The 22,722-nt window shown below is 40.6% G+C and overlaps 1 protein-coding gene across 1 annotated transcript in view; it reads right to left on the reverse strand.

Annotated features, from left to right (window-relative positions):
* Positions 1-5,331, reverse strand: part of CDHR3 (cadherin related family member 3) — a 44,371-nt gene extending 39,040 nt beyond the window's left edge. The window contains exons 1-2 of the mRNA XM_086462404.1: positions 5,262-5,331; positions 1,486-1,688 (exon numbers count right to left, since the gene is read on the reverse strand). Coding sequence (XP_086318530.1) covers positions 1,486-1,688; positions 5,262-5,331 — 273 coding nt within the window. The remainder of the gene's footprint in view (positions 1-1,485; positions 1,689-5,261) is intronic.
* Positions 5,332-22,722: the final 17,391 nt, after the last annotated feature.

A 22,722-nucleotide genomic window follows, 5' to 3' on the forward strand; every position in this document is an offset into this window, starting at 1 on the left:
GGTCACAATCTGCACTGATGGAGAACAAGAATTTCTCCATCATCCATGCCATGAAAAAAAATCAAGAGAGTTTTTATCTATTTGAGGGGTTATTTTTCCTCCAGATTAATTTCTCAGTTGCACTCAATGAGCTGCAACATAAAATGGTTGTGCTGCAAAGCACAGAGATGGCATGGGACAGGAGCAAGCATATGAAAAAGGCCTATGTTTTGCAGCAGAAGGGATAGCTCTAATTCAAAATGCCAAAATACAGCCTAGGAAGGGAGTCCCACATTATGAATTCCCTGTAGCAAAACCATTTTAAGGGATGTATCCATTTCCTTCCACCTGTTACATCCCCTCAGCTGACCCAGTTTAGGTGTTTGTGTAGCCACATCCTGTGCTTCACATGTGAAAGGCGGCTTTTTGGGGGAGTTTTTTTGACCATTGCACTGATCTGGCTGGGTAACAGCTAAAGAACTATCAGAGCTGGCACAACTGAGCTTTGTACTCTGCTGGGAGTTGAGAGCATGGGAGCAGCAGCAGCTCCCCACAGGCAGGTTGAATCAATGAGCCGCAACTGCTAGTATCACAGTCTTACTTTCCCCAAATTTTCTCCCAGAAGCATCAGCAAAGAGAATGAGAAAAGAGCCCTTGTATCAGTTCTGTGAAAACCTGAACTTCCTTGGAAACACCCAGAAAAATGTATTCAAATTAACTTTTTAAGAGTCAGTGTCTATCCACGTTGTTTAAAGACACTCTTCAGTGTCACTGTTCAGGCTCAGACATGCAAGCAAGTTACAATGGGGTGACAAGTTATCATGCGTCTGAACACTCATTGCCAGTGACAAATGTGAGCTAATACTTGCTAATTTATCCAGCAATGAAAATTACCCTGAAAGAATAGAAATTACTTTGCATTTGCCAAAGGACAACAGCACACAACAGATAGATAGAAATAGATCACAGATGTGTGGAAGTGTGATAACTTACCTCACGATAACATTCTCATGTGTCACAGCCTTCGTTCAGAATTAAATGACTTTGATCTGACTTAGCTTACTTTATTTTGGAAGTGACTCAAATTCATTTTAATTCTAGGTGAGAGTGGCCAAACAGAAGCTGCATGTGGTTTAACTAAGCCATTTTAAAGTCACAGCGACTTCATATAAATTAAGTTGAAAAACTATAGACAAATCCTCAAAACAGAAGCAGGTCCTAGATGTCCTTCTTCACCTCTTGTTTTCCAAAAATCACATTTTTTCTATCACAGAATAAATTGAATTATTGTGATAGGTGCTTTTTGCCTAGATGCAATTAAAAATTATAATCACTGTTGATATTCATTTGTCATATCTATTATAGCATGTCCAAATACTACCATAGTCTGCATTTACAACCCTTTTCTCATTAAAAGATGAGACACTGTGCACTGTCAGTGCTCAGTAATCCAGGAAACATCAGCCTACATGACAGAACATTGCTCAAGCTAAATGTAAAACTCACCCTGTATTCAAGACCTCCTTTTGATTGAATATCAAAAGCCTCTGTAAGTGGATGTGAATATACTATGGTAGGAAGTATTGCAACACCTTCAGAAGACAATGGAGAAACAGTTACATTAAAGGTATAAACTGAAACACCAGCTGCTGCATTTTCTTCAACAGTGGTTGTTGCAGGTAAGCCCTTAAGCAACCGGGTTCTTCTTCCTGCAAGATGAAAATGAATGTAAAATTACTTATGGGAATCTTAGGCTAGCAGGAGCACACAGCTTGTGCCAAGAGCTTCCATTAATGAGCACAAAATGGCCTGATTCTCTTTTCACTTATGAATGGTGGCATTGCACAGTAGTAAATCCAGTGCTAATGGCAAAAGCATCAATCTTTTCTCTAATTCAGTACTATACTGTTGTCATCTAGAGTGGCTGTTGTTAAAGTAGTATTGTTACTGCGTCATTTGCCTTCATATATGACTTTATATAGAAGCAAAGAAACCAAACATGTTTCTATTATTTCATTTCACCCTCTGTGCTAATTGCTGCCTCTGTGCACTAATCACATCAAAAAGCACCTGAATCACACAGGCCTGGATGTTAAAGAAGCAATCTTGTTTGTGAAATAAGCTGTTTGCAATGCCCATTTCCTCTGTTTTGCCTCTTCTTATTCTTGCTAGGGTAGCTATGTGCATGCCTGACTCGTGAGTAGTGTGAGTTAACAAACCCCCCCATGCGTTGGGGGTTGTGCTGTTGTGTCTTCTGCTTTGAACATGGAAGAGTAACCTGCAGTCCTTGGAGGAGATACGGGCCCACAAAAGCACCCTATGGTTCAAATTTGCCTGGAAGCACCACAGGCTGCTGTGGCATCCAACAGCTTTGCATGAGCTCCTTGCTTTTCCCAGTCAGATCTCTGGACTCCCCAAACCAAAATCATTGTTTACTCTGTCATTTAGCTTCTGGTTTTTGATATTTTAACAAAGGCCTGTGGTGCTTTATCTCATGAAGAGTGTCTAGAAAACATAAATCAGGACAGCTTTTAGGGCACATCCTGAAACAACATCTTATTAACCTCACATCCCTAAACTGTCAATGTACCTCAACGTGAGACTATGGCAGGGCTGACTGTTGCTTGGGGGGGCTTCACTGGCTTGTCCAAAACACTTGCCAAGAAAGCTGGCTGTGTTCAGTCAAACTTCCTACACATTGTGTGCCAAGAGGGAGGCAGATACTGCTCACTCAAGGGCCTGGCCAGGCTGTTCGTACACCAGCAATTACTGTAGCAAAGGCTCCATGAAGTCTTTATTTTTGCTGGGCAGCTGCAAGGTAAAAAGCTGCTATGGGAACTAATCTGAGGCCATTAGGGCTGCAGCATGTTTCTGCTTGGATGCTCAGGCTCAGCCTAGAGCTTGGGAATGTAATGTCAAGGGGAAATCTGCTGCTCTTCAAACCTGTGTGGTGTGGGACAGAACCATCTCCCTTTGCCCGTTCTCATGTGGCTGGCAAAGGATGGCCCACGTCAGCTACCAAAGAGGCACTCTGCCATTCCTCCGACGGCAGCAGACTTTTTAATCTGGAGGAGGAGAGTTCAGCTCCAATGCTTTCCAATGACATTAGGAGTCTTAGTGAATTCTTTCCTGAACTATCAAAAAATCTTGTTTTCCTACATCCCTAGAAAAATTTTGGAGCATTTTAGGGATAGCCCACATATGGCCTTTGAGTGATAGACATAGATCTTATTACTGGCCTCTCAAATAACTTTTCCCCATAGGATCAGAAAAGACTTAGGATCCCAGTGCCTTTGCTACGTGAGAAGCAAAACTAATAGCAGTAGATGAGTCCACAAGACAAAGCATGGAGTCCTATGGTCTCCCTTCTTCCGGCAGCCCACCCCAGAAGGTGCTTGTCCTTGCAGTGTTTCCTGGAGCACTTCTTAGAGCAGCATGGCTCCATCAGACACCTCCAATTCTTCCTCTCGCAGCCTGCAAAACTCACTGAATTGTGGGGAGGAGAAGGAGGGATCACGGCAGGGTGCTGTTCATATAACCAGCCATACTAGGCTGTGGTGGGAGAGTGTGTCTCCGGAAAGACCTCTTCTGAGCACACAGCCTCACTGGTAAGAGGCAGAGCTGAGGCAGTTCCCCAGACCCTGTCCACAGCTGCATGAAGGTTCCCATGCTCCCGCACTGCAGCTGCAGCAGGTCCATGGATCACTGATCTGGCTGGGATTACTGTGGCATTTATGGAAAAAAAGGCCTTGGAGATGCTCTGCAGGTAGGTGAGGTACAGGCTGGGATGTGGGTCTGTGAGGTGGGAACTGCCTGTAAGAGTTAATCTGAACAGGTCACACTGACACTGCGGTAGGACTGAGCTCAGCTGAGCTGTTACTGATTTGTGTTAGTGGAAGCAGGACTCAGTGATGAACTGAGTTTTTATCAATGTTCTTACAGATTCCGGAAAATATCATCGACAAAAATCACCCATGCAAATGAGACTGGGTTGAGAGGGGCTGAGAGATACATTTCAATAAGTGGAGCTGAACTTTGAATATAACCTCCTGTGGACAGTACCTGATGAATCCAGTTCCCTCAGCAAGCCACTGTTCATTAATGGAAACCATTCATAAAATCAGTGAAATAATTTATAACGTTCAGAAATGTAAAAAGAAAAGAGTTGCTATTTTTATATTATCTCTAAAGATTTCATTGGCTGTTTATTCAGGATTTGTCTTTCTAAATCACAAGTTCTTACTTCTTGCTCTTTATTTTTAACTGAAATATTTGGTACTGCGTCTAAATGGCTGCTTCTTTTTCCAATTGATTTTAAAAAGCCCTCCTTCCATATTAAGTTCTTACTTACCTCCTTACTTCAGAGAATAAAACATGCCTGAAGCAATTTAATACATTATTTATCAGAATTACCAACCCCAAACATTGACAAATGCTGAATCCAAGACAATCATGAGATTGTCTTTGAGAACTATATGTATACTTAAGTGTTATTTATCTGTGATTTGTTAGTCTTTACAGTGTGCTTGACTCACACCTTCAAGCTTTACTCTCTCCACAACCATGCAGGTTAGAAAAATACTATTTTTCAAAGAAAGCTGAGATTCACATGCAGTGGCCTGTTCACAGTTTTGGGGACATCAGGAAAACCACTAAATACTGACAGGTTCTTGAGGGTTGACGGAACTCTTTCAGTTCCTTGAGGGCAAAATGACCCTACCTGAGCAGCTAGCTTACTAGGAGCAACCCCAAGTGCTCCACGAGCCACACAGACTGCAGTTTGAAGAGCTGCTTTACGTTGCTAACGTGCACATACTCAAATTGATAAATCTCGCATGTTTTTACACTGGGCAAAGATAGTGAATATTACCCTACTAATATGTTCTACAAGTTTCTTCCTGTTTTATCCTGTTTGGTTGCTTGTTTTACTTCATCAAAGAGAAATGTCATCAGTATTTGAAAGGCAAATACTGGACTATTAATATGAGATATTGTTTCTTGGAGAGCTGACCTCCTTTCCCACTCCAACACTGTCACACTGAGCAGTGGCTATTGCACACGCAGTGCCTCATGCAGTAAACTGCCTTAGCAAGAAGTCATATTTTCTTCTTTATTATACTGCTGTAACCACAGAGCTCAATCTATTTCAGTAGGAAAATAATTGTTACTTGATTTTTTCCATCCGTGTCTGATCCCTAAATATGTATTACAAAGCTCCCAAGAGAAAGTATAACAGCCAACAGTGTTCTAATTTTAGCAGCATAATGAAATCATGTTCTTACCAGATACTACTTCCAGCAAATTGAGGAGAAAAAGCATGCTCTTCATCATCTTTACGACCCTGTCCTTCATGTTCCCAGGATGCAAACTGAACGAAGATCCTAGTATGTTGTCCCTAGTTTACATCAGCTCCACCTAGATTCTTCCTCTTTGTCATGTTGTGGAGTGAGAAACGAAACAAAGGACCCATGTCTCTAAGGGAGTTTCTAAACACCGTCAGCTTGTTTGCTTGTCAGAGAACTGCTCCTTGCTGACACTCCATCCACAGACCTGGGCTACACTTGAGAAAATAATCAGTAACAGTCCTTTCACTGCAATCATCTTATTTATTGAAGCATTATGAAAAGAATATAGTATGTTCTAAATCTGGAAATACCATGCTGCTTTCATTGCTCTTGCAAATGAGGTGCTCTCTTCACATACCACAATCAAATATTCATGCTTTTTCACTTAAACCAAGAACCTGAAGTTTTCTCGTTTCTCTGGCTATCAGAGAATTAACCAGACAACACACACTGCATACCTGGAGGTGAGACTGCGGCATAAGTACATGATGAAGTTAGCTTTGCTGTAGCTGTCTCAGGAACAGCATGGACCGCTATGCAAAGTGCATTGGCTCCCTTAGATTAGGCATTTAGCTAGCTAGCCCACAATACACCCATGTAACTTTTTTTTTTTTTTTTTTTTTTTTTAATCTAAGGGCAGTCCTAGTGGGGTTTTTTTTTGTGGAGCATATTATAGAGGTGATTCTGGAACTGGATGCAATATAGATGCATCAGCATCAAGTCACAGAATAATTTAGGTTGGAAAGGACCTCTGGAGGTCATCTAGTCAAACACCCTGCTCCAAGCAGTCTTAATTAGATCAGGTTGCCTGGGGATTCATCTAGTTGATTCTCCTCCACACAAACTTAACAGCTCTGCTAAGAGGTAGAATTTAGAGCTTCAGGTTTAACACAGCTCTGGAGAAACCACACTGTGACCTAAGCTAACATCTAACATCTCTAGATGGTTCTGCATGATACCCTGTGGCCATCCCAGTGAAAGCTGACAGTAGCTCTGAAAGCTCTGCCCCATGCTCCTGTGTTTTGTGCAGTATGAGCATGTTAATTGAACATGCTGAACATGAACAGCTAGTTTAGCGCTAGGATGGGCATTGCTTATGCTTGCTGCATGCGCACCTTAAACTATCGTACACATGTGCCCTGGGGGATCCTGCCGATATAATGAAACTGGAAAAGATGCATCAGTAAAACCTACTGATTGGAACTGAGCCATACCTACATATCTGATACTGGTTTGGGGAATCACAAGCATTCATTTGATGGTTGATCTGCATGTATTTTAAAATGCTTCTAGGGCCTTGCCAAGTCCAGATGCAGCCTGGTTTTAAAGTGAATGTGGCCACACCGTTTCATCTGGGAGCACACACTGCATCAACCTGTAGTACTGAGGAAGCTAATCTTCCATTGCCCCAGGAAATGTGTGCTTAGACTTTATATTAGTCAAAAAATATATGGAAAAACTCACCCTGAGATAACCTAGTTATGCTGATAAGATATTAATGCAAAAGTATTTATATTGGCAAAAAGTCCAGCCTGTCCCTTTACCTACCAGATCATTGCCCATCCCTTCATATGCATTTCCTGGGTCCACAAAGAAGCTTTTGATCCGACTGGACATCTCACAGAAACGAGGTCTATGTGCACAGGCATGAGCCAGGTTTGTACAATAAGTTTGTGATCTTTTACTAATTATCAGAACACTATAAATCTGCTGCTAGCTTTGTTCTCAACTTTTAGTTGCAATGTATAATCTATCCCATTATACTGCTGTTTCTTTTAATCTTGAAAAAACTGTATAAACATCTGGGCTGAGATTTAAAATAGCCAGTCTTTCAGACACATATTTAAATTTGTTTAGTACCTAACTTGAGTGATAGGACTAGTTCCATCCTATGCTCTGAATAGCCAAGCCTTCTGCAGAACTCAGAGGTCACAATTTTTGCCCTTTATTTTCTTCCTCTTACTTCTTAGGCTGGGTTTTTTGGGGTTTGGTTTTAGTATGTTTGGGGGTTTTTCCTATAAATATATCTTCCAACTTCTTTGTGTTGTCCTTGCTTCGTCTGAGAACCTGCACAGATCTACTTCAGCAAGAGTTCAGTGTCCACATACATAAATCAGACTTTCCTCTGCGCATCTTGTGATAGAGACACCATTGAAGGATACGGAAGACACGGATGGCAAAGGCATCTGGAATACACATGTTCTTGAATTGCCAGCCTTCCCCAGCTTCACCTGGAAGTGCAATAAGTAAATAATATGAATACCAATGGAGCAGTTAATTTCTGTCTTCTCTCTAAATACATCTCCAGGGCTTTCAAGTAGTCCCTGTTAAGCCTTATGGTCCAAGCATGTTGTGAGAAGAGACCACAGAGGTGACCAGGGAGATGGGGGGAGGGCCAAGTGTAGCACACAGTGAAGGAGGAGAGGGCAGAGGGCGGCTCATACAGGTGGAGCGAGTATGAGTGGAAAGGGCTCCGGCTTCTTCTTCCTTCACTCACTGCCAGGAGTCTGGCTCTTTCTTCTTCCTTCACTCACTACCGGTATCTCTCAGCACCTCCCTTAGATCCTCTTTTCTTATATTCCTCTGCTGAGTGGATTTCTGTTGTTCTCTGATTCACCCTGCCAGGTTGTGAGGAATAAAGTGAAAAAACAGCCAGAGTTAAAAGAGAGCCCCAAACAGGTTGGAAATCAACTAGCTATAAGTATACGTATATCATCAAATATAGAGCTGGTTAGGAACAGATGAGTTAGGAAAAGGCGAGCAAGGCAGAAGTTTCCTGGCAAGGCTGGCAACAGTAGCTCTGCTACTGCAGGAAGGTCAGGAACGAGATTTCTGGGAATATAAAGTAGCTAGATGAAGAGAGGTTAAGGCAGCACAAACAAGAATGCAACCCGGGAGTTTTTAGGAAAAATAGAGGGAAGAAAAAATCAATTGGAGCAAATGAAAAGGTCAAGGAACAAACTGGGGTCTTAATAATTCCTTGGTTTTCAAGATGATTTGAAATCTGGGCAGTTTAGAGCAGTGCAGAAAAGACCACACTTCTGAAAAAATGTCTTCTGGATTATCGAGTAAGGTGGAGAAGGTGAGGAAGATGCTACATCTTTCAAGAAATTAAAGAATCTTCATTCCAGGGGAAAGAACAACAGATTGGAGTGTAGAGAGACTGCACTGGTCTCAGGTTGGGATGCAGAGAGAAAGAACATGGGAAGTGAGGGCTATTGGGTGGGACAGAGCAGAACTTGATGTGCAAGCTTTCAATTGCCTGTCCTCGGGAAAGTGAGGGATTTTAACAGAGGCCAGCTTCAGAGAAGTCATCTACTTGCAAAATGTGCAGATTCGGGACCTTAATCTTTTTTTCTGTGCATTTAATTCTCAATTGACTTTCAGTCTGTCAACAGGAAAGAAATGTTCTCTCACTTTTCAAACGCATCAAAGGTTCAAGACATAGTTTTCCCATTAAATGGCTATTTCAGCCAGAGTAGTGTCTCTCTTCTGCTTAGCCAACTCACAGGAAAGGAAACATTTTGCTCTTACTGTGGTAATCACTCACCAAAAATTGAGCAGCCTAAGGAGAATTTTCACACACTTGACCCAACACCAGTTCAAGAGTATTTATTATTGTTATTTCCTGAATTAAATCACCTAGACTGTCAGGTTTTATTTTCATCTCCTTTCTCTTTAAAGAGTACAGCTTTTGCATCCACTGCCTTGGTAACTTTTCCTAAAATATTAAAACACTACCTTAGCATCCTACACCAAAAACTTACGCACCATTTAATTTGTTTTCTCAGCTAAAAGATTCCTCTGTACCTTTTGTGAATGACAAGAGCAAACTAAAAGTCATGAGTACTACCCAGGCTACCTTAATCTCACCTAAAGCGATCCCAGCTTAGCGAGGTTAGTAACCCATGCAATTATGCAAAAAAGTCCCAGACAGACAACTGGGCCATCTGTTTTCTAGCATTGACTTGTAGACACATAAACCCAGTAGTCACCTCCTTGATAATTAACTTGAGGTGTCTGTTAATAAGAATTGATTCCGTCACACCAAAGCTTTTTTTGGGAACAAGGTTTAGGTAAAGAACAGCCTAAAATCTGGGTGAGTACACACAGAAGCCTGAAAACACTGCTGTTGGCAGTACTGAAAACAAGTTCTCCCATTGCTCCATCAGTTACAGACCTGAGGGATGAAAGCATTTGCCACAGAAGAAGGAATCCCAGGAATCTGTCTTTTGCCACAAAGATTTGATCACTTATTTTAGGAGGACCAGAGTACAAAAGGCATTAAGATAGGGGAGATTGTTCTGATCCTTCCCATTCCCTCTGCTCTATCTTGACAAATGTAGACTGAGGCAGATGATTACAAGGACTTAAGTTCAAGAAATCTCCAGATGTACTTGAATCCTCCCTACAAAGGGGTCAAGTGACTTCTCCAAGGCCACACAGAAAGTCCAGAAAAATCAACGTTCTTGGTCCCACTCCCACTCTCAATCACGACAACTGTAAGACACCATGACTGTAAAAAGCACATTGTTGCCAAATGTTTTTCCCTTTAAGAAGTTCTTGTGGTGCTTAAAACCACTACATTTTAGTCTGCGTTAACACAACATGGAAGCCAGTGAAACACAAGCTTCAATATTCATTCACCTGAGCAAAAGTAGATGTTATCAGCAACCACTTTTTGTTTTGTAGTTCAAGATCAAAAATGTGTGGCGGTGTAGAATATTCAATGTATGTTGCTTGTCCACACCAGACACATATGTAGCTTGAATTTTAATCATGTGATTTGTCTTCCAAAAGAAGTTCTAGTGCAAGTAAGGATTCAGTAAAAAGTATGTCGAGACCAATGAAGTCTTCTTTCTGAGTTCACTGGATATTGGATCAGGGCCTGAACCCATGTGGCAATACTTTGTACCTCATGACACAGTATTTACTGCATATTCCAAGTTTGTCTGTTATTGTAATTGCTTGGCCACCTGAGATGATTGGCAAATATATAAACAAGGATGTGAAGTAGCAAGTGATGCAAACGCAACAGAAAAGAATGTTCTGGGCAAATATGGGCACAGAAACTCTGAGGTTTCTATGTACACAGCATGATGCACTTCACTCAGTCAAGTATTTTAATATATCACCAAAAATTACTTAAACAGCCCTTTGCATCATGAAACATGCTATATCTTACCTATTTTATCAGCAAAAGGGATTTGATTATATTTTGCAAAAGCAGCCTTACATTTTAGCATAAATAAAATATTTTCTGTTGGCTTCGGAGAAAAAAAAAACACAAAAGAGTATGCAATTAACAGAAAAGAGCATGGCTGGGCACAGGGTAAGGGCTCAGGTGGTGGAGTTTCACTTGGTGGTGGACAATTTTTTACACCTAAGTTCCTCCATCCTTTGAACAGGAGGAGTGAGAATAATTCACCACTTCCTAACAGTGTGAAATTCTGTTCGTTTCTGTTTTCAATAACTTTGACATCTTCAGCTGGGCTCTGTAGCTCTCCAGGGGAGCAGAGGAGGGGTGTGTGATGAGAGAAGGGCACGTGGCCCTGGATACACTCTGGTTTTGCTTGGGCTACCAAGGCTGTGGTGGAGACTGACCTGTGCATAGGCCCTGAGGTGCCACAGTGTGTTATAGCCATCTTCATTCACTTCCAGCCCCTCTCAAAGGCTGCTACCCCAGAGACGCTGGTCAGAAGTAGCTCTGTATTCTCCTATGGGCTTCTTTAATTTTTTAATCAGACGTAGCACAAAACAATAGCAAATCTCTGCTTCAGCTGCTTGCTTTATACTTGATTCTGCTTTTCACTGATCCTCATCCTCACCCTTTTCTGTCTCATTGCTCCAGGGTTCCAAAGGGCTTTCCCTTAGCCCCAACGGTTGCTGAATTGACTCATTTCTCCTTGGCAGATTGTAGCCCAATGGCAGCCCACAGCTGGGAGAGGACATTCTCCTCCAGGTATTGGCATAGCAAAGCCAGTAAGGAAAAGATAAGTACTGCATAGGCTTCCCCTGGGGAAAATGTGGCTTCTGCCCTCCTCTGTGGCTGTACCTGGCCTCCAGAAGACATGTGTAAGGGAGTAAGGAGGACATTTCACTCTCTTCCCCATTCGTTTCGCAATATAAGCTGCAGCAATATAAGCTGCAGTCTGGCTGTTGGATTGAAGTGTCTGAAATAGGACAACAGCTTTTTATGCAGGTACTTAAATAACTTTTAATTACTTTTAAATAACTGCAAGGTGATTGCTCAGGGCTCTGTGCTTCTGGTGTTCCTATGAGCTTCTGTCCCCATCAAACGACTGCCCCTCAGCTGACTGATGGTGACTGCAGCAGGCATAGTGTCTTAGTCATACCATTACCATGGATCAGATGGCATGCAACAGCCTCAGGATTTGGTGTATCATTTTTGTTTCTGCCTCATTCTTGTGCTTAGCAATACGCAATGCAGTAGTACCATGATTTACTCAGCTATGTGAGGACACGGGGACAGAGACTTGTGAGGCAGAGGATTGAAGCTGGGGCTGTGAAGTATGAGACAGTGAAGGGACATGGAGAAAAAGTTGGATCTCTGCTGGGAAAGTTGAGGAGTGTAAGAAAGAAAAACATGGGCACGTGAAACTGGACTTCTGATCTGAGGACATGGAGATGTACAATAAGAGGACAAGGGAGGCAGTGGATGTGGTTTTGGGATCTTCGCTCTAAGAAGTGTGTAGCAGAACAGCTGTGGCGGCACGGACATAGGTTTGTAAGTTGCAAAAAAAAGTTGTATGGTGGGGTGAATGAGAAGCAGCAGACATCAGCTTGAAGAAGAATCTTGGGTGGTCCTATGACAGTAAGGGAAAAAAAAAAAAAACTTTTCCACAATAATTTCAATTTTCAATATCTTGCCTGGGACATACATTGTTTAAAGCTATCCTAGGAATCTTTCTGCATTTGGGTAGCACTACCATTTCATCTAGGCTATTGGAAAATAATTACAATAATCCTGGTCTCACAAAGATCAATGACAAGCCCGATTTTGAAAGCAGCAATTTCAATAGACCTGGGCATGAATAAACTAGTCCAAAGGCAAACAAAACCTTACTCACGCAAAGAAGACAGATGCAATATTCATCACCGTCTCTGTTCCTTGCTGCCTGTAAGCTCTGTGACTAGAGAAAGCCTTTAGAAATATCACACAGGGATAGGGCCAAATTTATCTGAGTACAGACATAGAATAACTTTTCTTAGTTGCTGAGACAGATTATGCTTATTTTATCTGAGAGCAAATATGAGTGAAAAAAATAAGCCACTTACAAGTGACATGAGGCAACACTATAGCTGAGTAATGACATGACTGAGTCTGCCACCACAGTAGTTCTTAAAAGGCAGCAGGAAAGCAGTGCAATACTCTGGATGTGGATACTTCTTGCTTGTGGATTTGAGCATCAACATCATGGAACAACCCGAGACCACAAGAGCTTTCTTAATGAAACAGAAGACCCCACACAGTAAGTGCACTGTCCAACAAATGTTTTGACAGAGAACTGTGAAGCTGTAAAGGTAGGTGGGTGAATGCACAGAGAGAGAAAAAAAAAAAAAAGCCTCTGCAGCCCAGATTGACCTCGGTCACATAAAACTTGGCTGTTATAACATGAGCTACATGGATGACAACAAGGAAACAAGGTCAGAATATGTCCCTTTGCTGTGTATGGCTCCCCTGACCATCGCTGGAGCTGAGGGAATATTGCCATCTAGTGCCACACTGAAATCCAGCTGTCTAAACAGAAAAGAGCAATTTGATTCATGTAGGCAATGGTTACAAAGCATACTAAAACCCAGGGACTTTATGTGCCAGGGACATCATTTTGGTCAGTGTCTTTGCCAAGCTTGTTATTGAAAATGGTACATTTTCTCCTTTGAAAAAGTGACAGTGTGTTATTGGAACTGAGTCATAATGCTGTGGAGGAGAGACCCCGTTCACAGTCATTTAGAGGTTGTGAAAAAAAGTGCAGAAGTACTCACATAGTGCTTTAGCAAGTAGCAGTCAGAACGATGGGATGCTGTTGAGGATGGGATTTATCTTACCTACCCTGAAATAACTAAAACATAGACCTGCCTCTGTTAATGTTATATAGTCACCCTAGGCTTCTTTTGGAAACAAAGAAGCACTACTAGGTCACAACTGGTGTGACCAACTTTAGCTGTCACCTTTAGGATGGGAAGTGCTGTACTTTTGAAACAGCTGTTTATCTGCAGTGACAATAAAGGGGTTTTGGGATGGCTAGCTCTGATGTTCAGACCCCTCCAACCCCTAGTGCCTGTCTCTCTGTACCATTTTTTTACCAGGTAGGCAATAATTTTGATGACCTGTAGGTGGAAAAACAAAACCACTTCCAGACTCCTAAACCCCATGATCTCTGTTGTGTGAGTCTCGTATTCAGGTGGGGATGACACACGTCCTCACACAAGAGTTCCCACTGACCACAGTGGAAACAAGCGCTGGCCTGTGCCATATTGTGTTCGCTGATAGGCAGGCACACTGGACCATAACATATTTTATATTCACCTCTGTGTGCAACAGCATTATGAACTTCCTTCCGTTGTCAAGCCAGAAAGAGCCCTTAGGGGTGACAGAGCAGTTCAGTTCCCCTCAGCCAAGACCCTGCTGAGACAGAGATGAGGGGTTTTTTAATCTGTGCATATGTTTGAGATACTTTTAATGAGGCCATCAACTCATTTATCTATGCTACCAATTTTCAGTCATTGCCCATCTGGAGCAGATTCAAACCGGTGGTTGATTTTCAAAAGCAATTTGAAAATCAAAATCAATTAAGCAATCAAATTTTCCGGCTGCAAACAATGTCCAGATTTTCAAGCCAGAAACGTAATGTTTATATATGTTGACTTAAAATTACTTAAGTGTCCCACCAGTACCTCTGAGTTGATTGCCATGTTATTGCTTGTGGTTGTGAGTTTCCCACTATTTCCACCCACTAACCATGTAAAGAAAAGCATTAAATCACAGAAAGAATCAGAGTCAATAATGTGAAAGAATATTATTTTTCAGCCTGAGAAGGGTTAGAATATTTGAGACACCCATCAACTCCATTTTCTTTTAGGTAGCGTGAATCCAAATTAAGCAAGAGGCTCCTAAATTCATTTGCTTATATTTAAAAAATTCATTCTTCCACATCAACAAATACAAATTCTTACAGGGGATTTTTTTCCTTTTCTATGCTGATTTTAAGTGTGCTGAAAAAAATGTGTGTCACGAGTTCCTGTAACTGAGGAATTATTTAGGTAATAAAATGTCTCACAATAATAGTAGAGTATGAAGTTACTGATGTCAAACTCTGCCAGGATTTTTTAGGGATATTTTCTATGCTTTAGATGGAAGTTCACTGAGCAAAGTCCTTACATATGGTATTAGAAAAGAAGTAGAATATGCACACTGTCCTGTGTGTCCATAAATAATGTTGAATTAAAATTCTATCTAAAAAGGAACCTGGAAAGCAACGATGGTAGATTTATAGACACATTTCAAAGAAACACCTAGAAATGTGACTTTCTAAAACCCTCACTCTTATCATCTCAGTTCCCCATAACTAAGATTAGCTTGAAAAATCTAAGCTAACAGCTTCCAGAAATAAATATCAAGAAGCTGGCAGCAAATTCTGGAGTTCCCCCATACCTCTTAGTCCATGGGGACACAGACTGACCTTTCAGATGCAACTTAAACCCAGCTGATTTCCTCAGGCTTTTGCCTGAGATGAAGGCTAGCTCAGACCGTTTGGGTGTTCTAGGCAGGCAGGAAAGGATTACTAACATTAGCTCAATATCTTAATTGCCACACTTAAGAGCCTGCATACTTGCCTACAGCTGGATCCAGCACATAAAGCAAGCTCTCACTGACTTCACTGGGATCTGGATCAGCATTTTAGGTTTGAAGGAGCTGGAGAAGTGGCAGGAAGGCGAACACTTTCCCTGTTGGTACAAACTGTCATGGCTCTACTGACATTTACACCAGCCAAGCCCTCACCCCAGGACATGCACAGCTTTATGAAGCTATGACATAAACTCACAAATTGATTTCCTATGCTAAGTGGCAGCAGTGAGATGACAGCCAAATCTCTTTAAGAATCAAGAGGTGGACACCCCAAAATGTTCACACCCAGCAGTGCAGCTTGATGGCCAGTCTTAATGCAAAGAAAGGTAATGTCCGTACATGTTTAACATCAGCACCTATGTATCTTTTGTTTCAATTTACACTAACAGCAGACAGAAGGTTTTAGTCATTTTGCTTTACTGATATTTACAAAGCTCTGAGACTGTTTCCTTGCATAAACCATTTTTCTGGACATGGGCATTTTTCTTGACAAAACCAGCCTAAGCTGTACAGTCCACTCTGAGTTTCTTCTCAGCCTGGGCTACCCCAGGCTAATGTGCCTGCACAACTGCTGGTGTTGTCACACAGGGAACTGGATCCACGTACTTATGCTGGATAAGAACTGAGCGAATGGATGACATGGCCAGGAACAAATCGCTGGGAAAGAGGGTGTCTGGGCAAGAAAGTGCCTGTGGAACCACAGCCTAAAACACTCCCCTCATTTGTGTCCAGAGGTTGTGGAGTAATGCTGCTCCAGGTTGAGATACACCATAAATGGGTTTTACAGACCCTGAAACCTCTAATCTTGTTGCTGTTTTGTGAATCCAGAAATTTAGCCTTGCTTCTGTTTAAAAAAAAAAAAAAAAAAAGTGCTAAACATTATCCTATTAGCTTTTTTCTGTTGATTTAAATGCCTATGAAGCATCAGAGGGGCAGCAACCATGTCCCAGCTAAATGGTTTGTTTGTAGCAAATTACTTTCTATTCTTAAGCAAAAAGAATTTAATCAAGTGTCAGAAACAAACTACATCTTGACAGATCAGCAGCGTTGCTGCTGTTAAAATAAATTTGTTGCCAGATTTGTTTACAAAATTTCTTTTTCAGGGATGGGTGAACTTCCCAGAATTTGCCAATCTTTTGAATAAATATTGTGGAGGATTTGTAAAATGAGAATTAATTAAACTTTTCCTCTGAGTGTAAACCAGGCATTTAGCTCAGTGTAAAAAATTGCTTGCAAGCAAAGGGAAGTCTTTTTTTAGGGGGGTGGAGAGGCAAGGAAATCTGAGCACTCCCTTTCCTTTTCCGAACAAAATTTGGGATTTAATAACTACGACTAATACAGGAATCGTAATTTATATAATAGGTTTGATATATCCTTTTTTAACTTTCTTCACAGTTCTGAACTGAGTTCAGTGTGTTTTACTTCAGCTTTTAAATCCCTCAGAGGTTTGCTTATTTTTCTATGAGTCTTTTCGGCTTGGCTGCTTCTGTATAATACGTGGCAGATGTGTTCATTTCTGGACGTGGGGCCTTTTGACACTGACTCCTATATATGACTTGTGTGGTTCTAACGAAGGCCTTTGGGTGTTAGTTTGGATGGGTGGTATCACCATCTCAGACAAAGAGATAAGCTTACTGTCATCCACCATTCATTCTGCTGGGATATCTGAAAGGACCAGATAAGGAAATGTTCATCCTAGACAGGGAGAAAACAAGGATAAGTATTTGCATTCCACCTTTTCTCACACTGCAAACTGGGTTTTTTGTGGGATTTGGGACATTTTGTAATTTTTTTAAGTGATCATGAGGAAAATATTCTTCATTTATAAAACAGCAAACAACAAAACTTCTGCTCTTTCATGTATGAAGTCAAGAAACAGTCACTAAAGATCCCATCTATTAGAATGATTTTGCTGTGGCTCCACTGGAGGGAAAGCCAAAGATGGCAACTCTTTTCTAATAAAGTGACAAACAATCCTCTCATTTAGATTAAGATTTGTTGGGGGGTTTTTGGTCAAATGCCACTAACTTGAGAAATTAGTCCTTGACAAAAGCCTTCACTGCTGCCATTTGGAAGATATTGTTTCTGACAAAGCCAGCGGCAGATGTCAGTCTGCCAGTAGCAACAACTTGAGGCACACCAACATCACTGTCTAGGTGAATTAAGCACATGGGCTGTCAGCAGGTCCTACAGATAAGTTACAAAAGAGTTCACGGACTTCACAGAAGACACAGGATTTTAAAAGCCTGTAGCATTCAGGCAAACAGTCTTCCTTTGATTCTTTAGGTGTCAAATCAGGATGACTGATTCTTCCCAGTTACACTTCCATAATTTCCACATTTTGAAATTATCATGACTGGTCTTAAAGGTTTGATCAATCAGAGCTACCACATGCTGCTGCTGTCCTAATTAAATTAAGCTCCACTGGCTCCATCCTTCCTAAGCCTTGCTGGGTGGATTTGAGCAGTGTTTCCCACGGTCATATGTATGAAGCTGCATGTTGGCAGAACGGATAAGCATCTCTGTTTTAAAGACAGCCTCAAGCTTTTGCGTAAAGAGGCTAACACTGCCACTAACAACTAGGAAATCCTGGCAGATAGTCCACATGAATATCTCTTTCTATATTTGCACAATGTCAGGCACACTATCAGCACTGAATAAATAATAATCATAGAAACCTGGAGTCAGTCAGGAAATAGCTATGAATGAAACATTCATATTTTAAAACTTGAAACTGCAAAATTATCTTGTTATGATTCTGTCCTTTTCCTTTTTCCCTGTTGTTTTCTTTTCCTAAAGAAGAAGAAATGCTAATGCTGTTGCTGAAGGTACAAAAAAAAGAAAGTTTACTTGGTCCTGTATTACAGAATTACACATCTAAAGTGTCCTGCCTGCTTAATACATAAAATCTAAGGCCATAAAATTCAAGGCCAGGCCAGATGGGGCTTTGAGCAACCCAGTCTAGTGGAAAGTGTCTCTGTCCCCGGCAGGGGGGTTGGAACTAGTTGATCTTTAAGGTCCCTTCCAATCCAAATCATTCTATGATTCTATGACCCCTTCAAGGTGCATATGAAGAACAGTCCTGATTTTAAATCCAAAGAATCCATTTCTAACTGAGAAAAAAAAGAATAGACATGGAATACAAACGTATTATATGGGAGAAAGAGGGAGAGCAGCTGAAAAACAGTTTCACCAGACAATCTTGCTCTTGATAATGTCTGGACAAAGTCAACTTTTTTCTAAATATGATTGAAACGCCATGTTGAAAGGGATTTATACAAGTCATAGATCTTTAAAATAATGAGCAAAATTCGTGGGGAATTCAGTCTCCAGCTCTGCAGAAATAATAATAAAGGGCAATTGCCTTTAGTAAAACAAGTTGAATTTGGTAACTCTTATTTAATTCAGACTCTTGACAAACATTCAGGGTTGCTCTTTCTTCACAAAAGAATCAATTATGCCTCCTTCCGTGTTGAGGTGTAGGGCTCCTATAATACACTAAGGGTATTTGAAGGCTGTATTTTTATGGTTACAGATGAGAAGAAACAGATTCTTAAGGTACTTCAAAATCTGCTTTTATAATCGCTGCCAGGGCTACATGTACAAACATCTTTTTTTCATGTATTGGTCATCTTTAACAGAAATATAAAAAGATGCAAGGAATGCCTCAGTATAATCAAATTGCAATTAAGTCAGTTCAGAAGAATTTGTCAAAAGACATAATGGCAAGGATTATAAAGGAGAAGAATAAACTGAAAACACAGAATGCCAAAAATCACCATCTGCTGAGATGATTTAGTATCATGCTCAAAGCTGTTAAGGTGTTACTAGAGCTGTTGTATGTTACAACATTAAACAGTTAATTGCAGTTCATGGGTTTTAAGTAAAAGGACTGGGGACTGCTTTTTACCATAGCAACCACAAAAAAAAGAAATCTCTTAAAGCATGTATGCAATGTGCGCCAACAAAAAAGCACAGAAAATAAATATATTTGGAATTCAGCATTTAAACTATAATTATTTGAAGAAATTCCTCTTTCCAAATTTACATTGAGAGTATCCTGGAGAGAATAAGACATTGATTCCAAAATTACCAAAAGTCATTCCTGAAGGACAAGAAAATTTATTAGATTCTGTATCTTACCTCACAAACAACTGTTAAGATGACTCTTGCTCCTTAGGTAAACAGAGTAGGGAAATTAATGGATACAAAAGAAAGGAAAACTTCTATCATCTCACTGATGTGTAGGCAGTTGTGCAGCAGGCAGGTTATGCGTATAAATGAATCGGTCAAGGTCACATGTGTACTATTGTTCACCTTTTGCCACTCCAACCATTTGTGTTGTGTGCTGAGGTCAGCCTATTTGTGCTCTTTTAGCATGAGAAGCAAGTTACAGTGACAACATTTCTGATTGTTTTAACCCCAGGTTAGGTCAAGCTTGAGAAGGATGGGAGAAAAAGGAAGTAAAATGACAGTGACATCTTCATCATTCCTTAAATGTTAACACAGGACATTTTGACACCAGCGGAACTTCTTATCCATGTTCCCTTTTGAAATAAAATGCTGATGAGTTCGACCATCTTTCCAGACGTGGTTCAGTTTTGATGGAATAGTTACTTTGATGTATGATTCTTCTGAAGCCTTTGCAAAGGCTTGATAGCTGTAGGCACAGCAGATTAGAGAGGCAGCCCAGCAAACTACCTGGAGCAGTGATCTAAAAGGTGAGATAGGCAGGTGAAGAGCAAGAACGAGCAAGAACGAGGGAGGTCTTACTGGTTGCTGTGCCCAGAGGATACACTGAGGGCAGGAGACAATAGGAAGGATTGTATTTCACCAGCCCTGAACTAGCTAAAGGTTTGAATAAGTAAATGTTTTTAAAACTTCTATTGTAACTGCTGAAAACAATTATGTCTGTGGTATCTGCCAACTCCCATAATTATCTTCTGGGTTTTTTAAAAATATGTATGGGAAATTTTGCAAAATCGAGGACCAATAATCCCATGGCTGACACAGCATGCTCTTAGACTCTTACACAAATGTAGTGTGAGAACAGAACAGAACAGTTGGCTACATTAAGATTCAGATTGACAAAGACAGACTGAGGGGGTTTTGTCAGCTGATGTAAAAATTTCCATAGGCAGAAATATTAAATCCTGAATAAATGGAAGAATTCACCTCCATATAAGCACTCCAAGGACCTAGAGATACCCTTTGAGTTTTCCCTCTACAAATCCAGAAGACACATGTTCATCGCTCTGTGCACCTGTAAGCTCTCCAAACAAGACCATTTCTAACCCCTCCAATGTAGACTCATCTCTCCGTCTCAAGAAATTCATATTGTACTGTTATTAAATGCTGTGTTTATCAAGGGACTGTTGTTAGGTCTTTTCACCAACCTAACTCACTCTGTTTATATACAGCCTCTAACTTCATATTTGTATTTGTTTATAACAGCACAACATAAGTTTTGGTCCATTGGTTAAGAGCAACTTTAGAAGTATTTAAAAGTGTCCAACTCTACTGTGATGTAATTCAAAAAAATGCCACTACTTATGCTATTAATAGATTTCACTGACTTGTATCAATTGTACCAATTATGATGATGCATGAGGGCACAGAAAAAAAGATTGCACTGTTCTTGTAAAGACAAGAGTAGACACCTCTTGCCATAGAGAACTGACAGTTAAAATATGCTGAGACAGATAATCTTCCACGAGACTTTTCAGCCCACTATACAGAAAGTATTACATTTTGGTAGCTTTCCTATATCACAGGCTACAATTGTAACAGTATTTTGAAGTCACTAGTAGCTGCGATGCCAAGAGAAAAATAATGTTCCTAGTGCAGAAGAAAAACCAGGCATTGTATTATCAGATTACTGTAGAGTCCTTGAATGTAAATATGAATGCAAGTAAAAACATAAGAGCTCAGATTTAGTATATGCAGAATAAAACTCCAGTTCCACACAACGAGGAAGAGGAGTTTGTGTTTAGTAACTGGTTTGAATTTGAATATTTTAATTGACCTTTTTTTTTGTTGTTGTTATTATCATTATATATTATTCACCAGAATTGAACATAGACAGAGGGAATCTGTCTCTTAAAGAAAAAGCATTTTTTTGATCTGTCAATTAAAAGATTTGGAAAACAACAGCCAGTTCTGGCTGTAATCTTGCATTACACAAGTATCTGAAGTTGAACTACAAAATACTCAATTGTTACTTTTATACTGATTTTTAGTTAAATTTTTTTCATAAACCAGTATTGTTCACTTTTCATCGGCCTTGTAACTTTTGCATATACCAGATGTCACAAAGAATCATGGAATCATAGAATCATAGAACAGTTTCAGTTGGAAGAGACCTTCAAGATCATCGAGTCCAACCTTTGTCCCAGCTTTATCAACACCACTAAACCATGTGCCTATGGACAATATCTACCTGTCTCTTAAACACCTCCAGGGATGGTGACTCCACCACCTCCCTGGGCAGGCTGTTCCAATGCCTGACAACCCTTTCAGTAAAGAAATTCTTCCCAATATCCAGCCTGAACCTCCCCTGGTGCAGCTTAAGGCCATTTCCCCTCGTTCTATCGCTTGTTACTAGGGAGAACAGACCGACCTCTGCCTCGCTACAACCTCCTTTCAGGTAGCTGTAGAGAGCGATAAGGTCTCCCCTCAGCCTTCTCTTCTCCAGGCTAAACAGTCCCAGGTCCCTCAGCTGTTCTTCATATGAGACACGCTCCAAATCCTTTACTAGCTTAGTAGCCCACCTCTGTACCCTCTCCAGCACCCCAATGTCCTCCTTGTAGAGAGGGGCCCAAAACTGGACACAGTACTTATGCTGAGTATCTACAAAACAAGACTTAAGTCAATGCACAGAGCTGCATCACAGGAGGTTATTAGCCAGTTAAAATGTTTGATGTCCATAGACGTACAAAGATCTTCCTAATCTGAACCTGCAAAGTTGCCATCTTAGCTTCTAGGTGTTTCAGAAGTGTGCACTCTTCATAGGCAACATGGGATATTTTTAATAACGTCTCAACTTTTATTTTGTCTTTTTGATTAGCTATGGTTTTTCATTTAACCTCAGAGTATCATTAGTACTGTGCGCTTATACTTTGCTTGAAGGAAATAGTGCCTTAGGAACACTTGTCAAACCATAGGTTTCCAATAAATAGACTATCAAAGGACAACATATTTATATCATTAAGGGGAGGATTTAATTCAAAAATTCATTAGATAGGTGAGACCGTAACTGAGGTCCTTCCACATCTGGTCTCTGCAACCATATTGCCTTTGTAAAATGTCCAGTGAAGAGTTTGATAACAGAAGTGTAGGGTGGCCTGTGAGACATTTTGAAGGATGATGGTATCAAAACATCTGTGAAACAACCTCTCATTGCATGTAAGCCAATGCTTATATATCAAACATATTTTTTACTTCAGTCGCCTTTAGTTGTCAGGCATGTCACTCACCCAAATTCCTGCTAAGGCCTTTGAGATCCATTTGGACCAAGTACAGAATTTG

This window comes from Leptosomus discolor, chromosome 1 (genome assembly GCF_034619465.1).
Source record: "Leptosomus discolor isolate bLepDis1 chromosome 1, bLepDis1.hap2, whole genome shotgun sequence".
NCBI classification, from domain to species: Eukaryota; Metazoa; Chordata; class Aves; order Leptosomiformes; family Leptosomidae; genus Leptosomus; species Leptosomus discolor.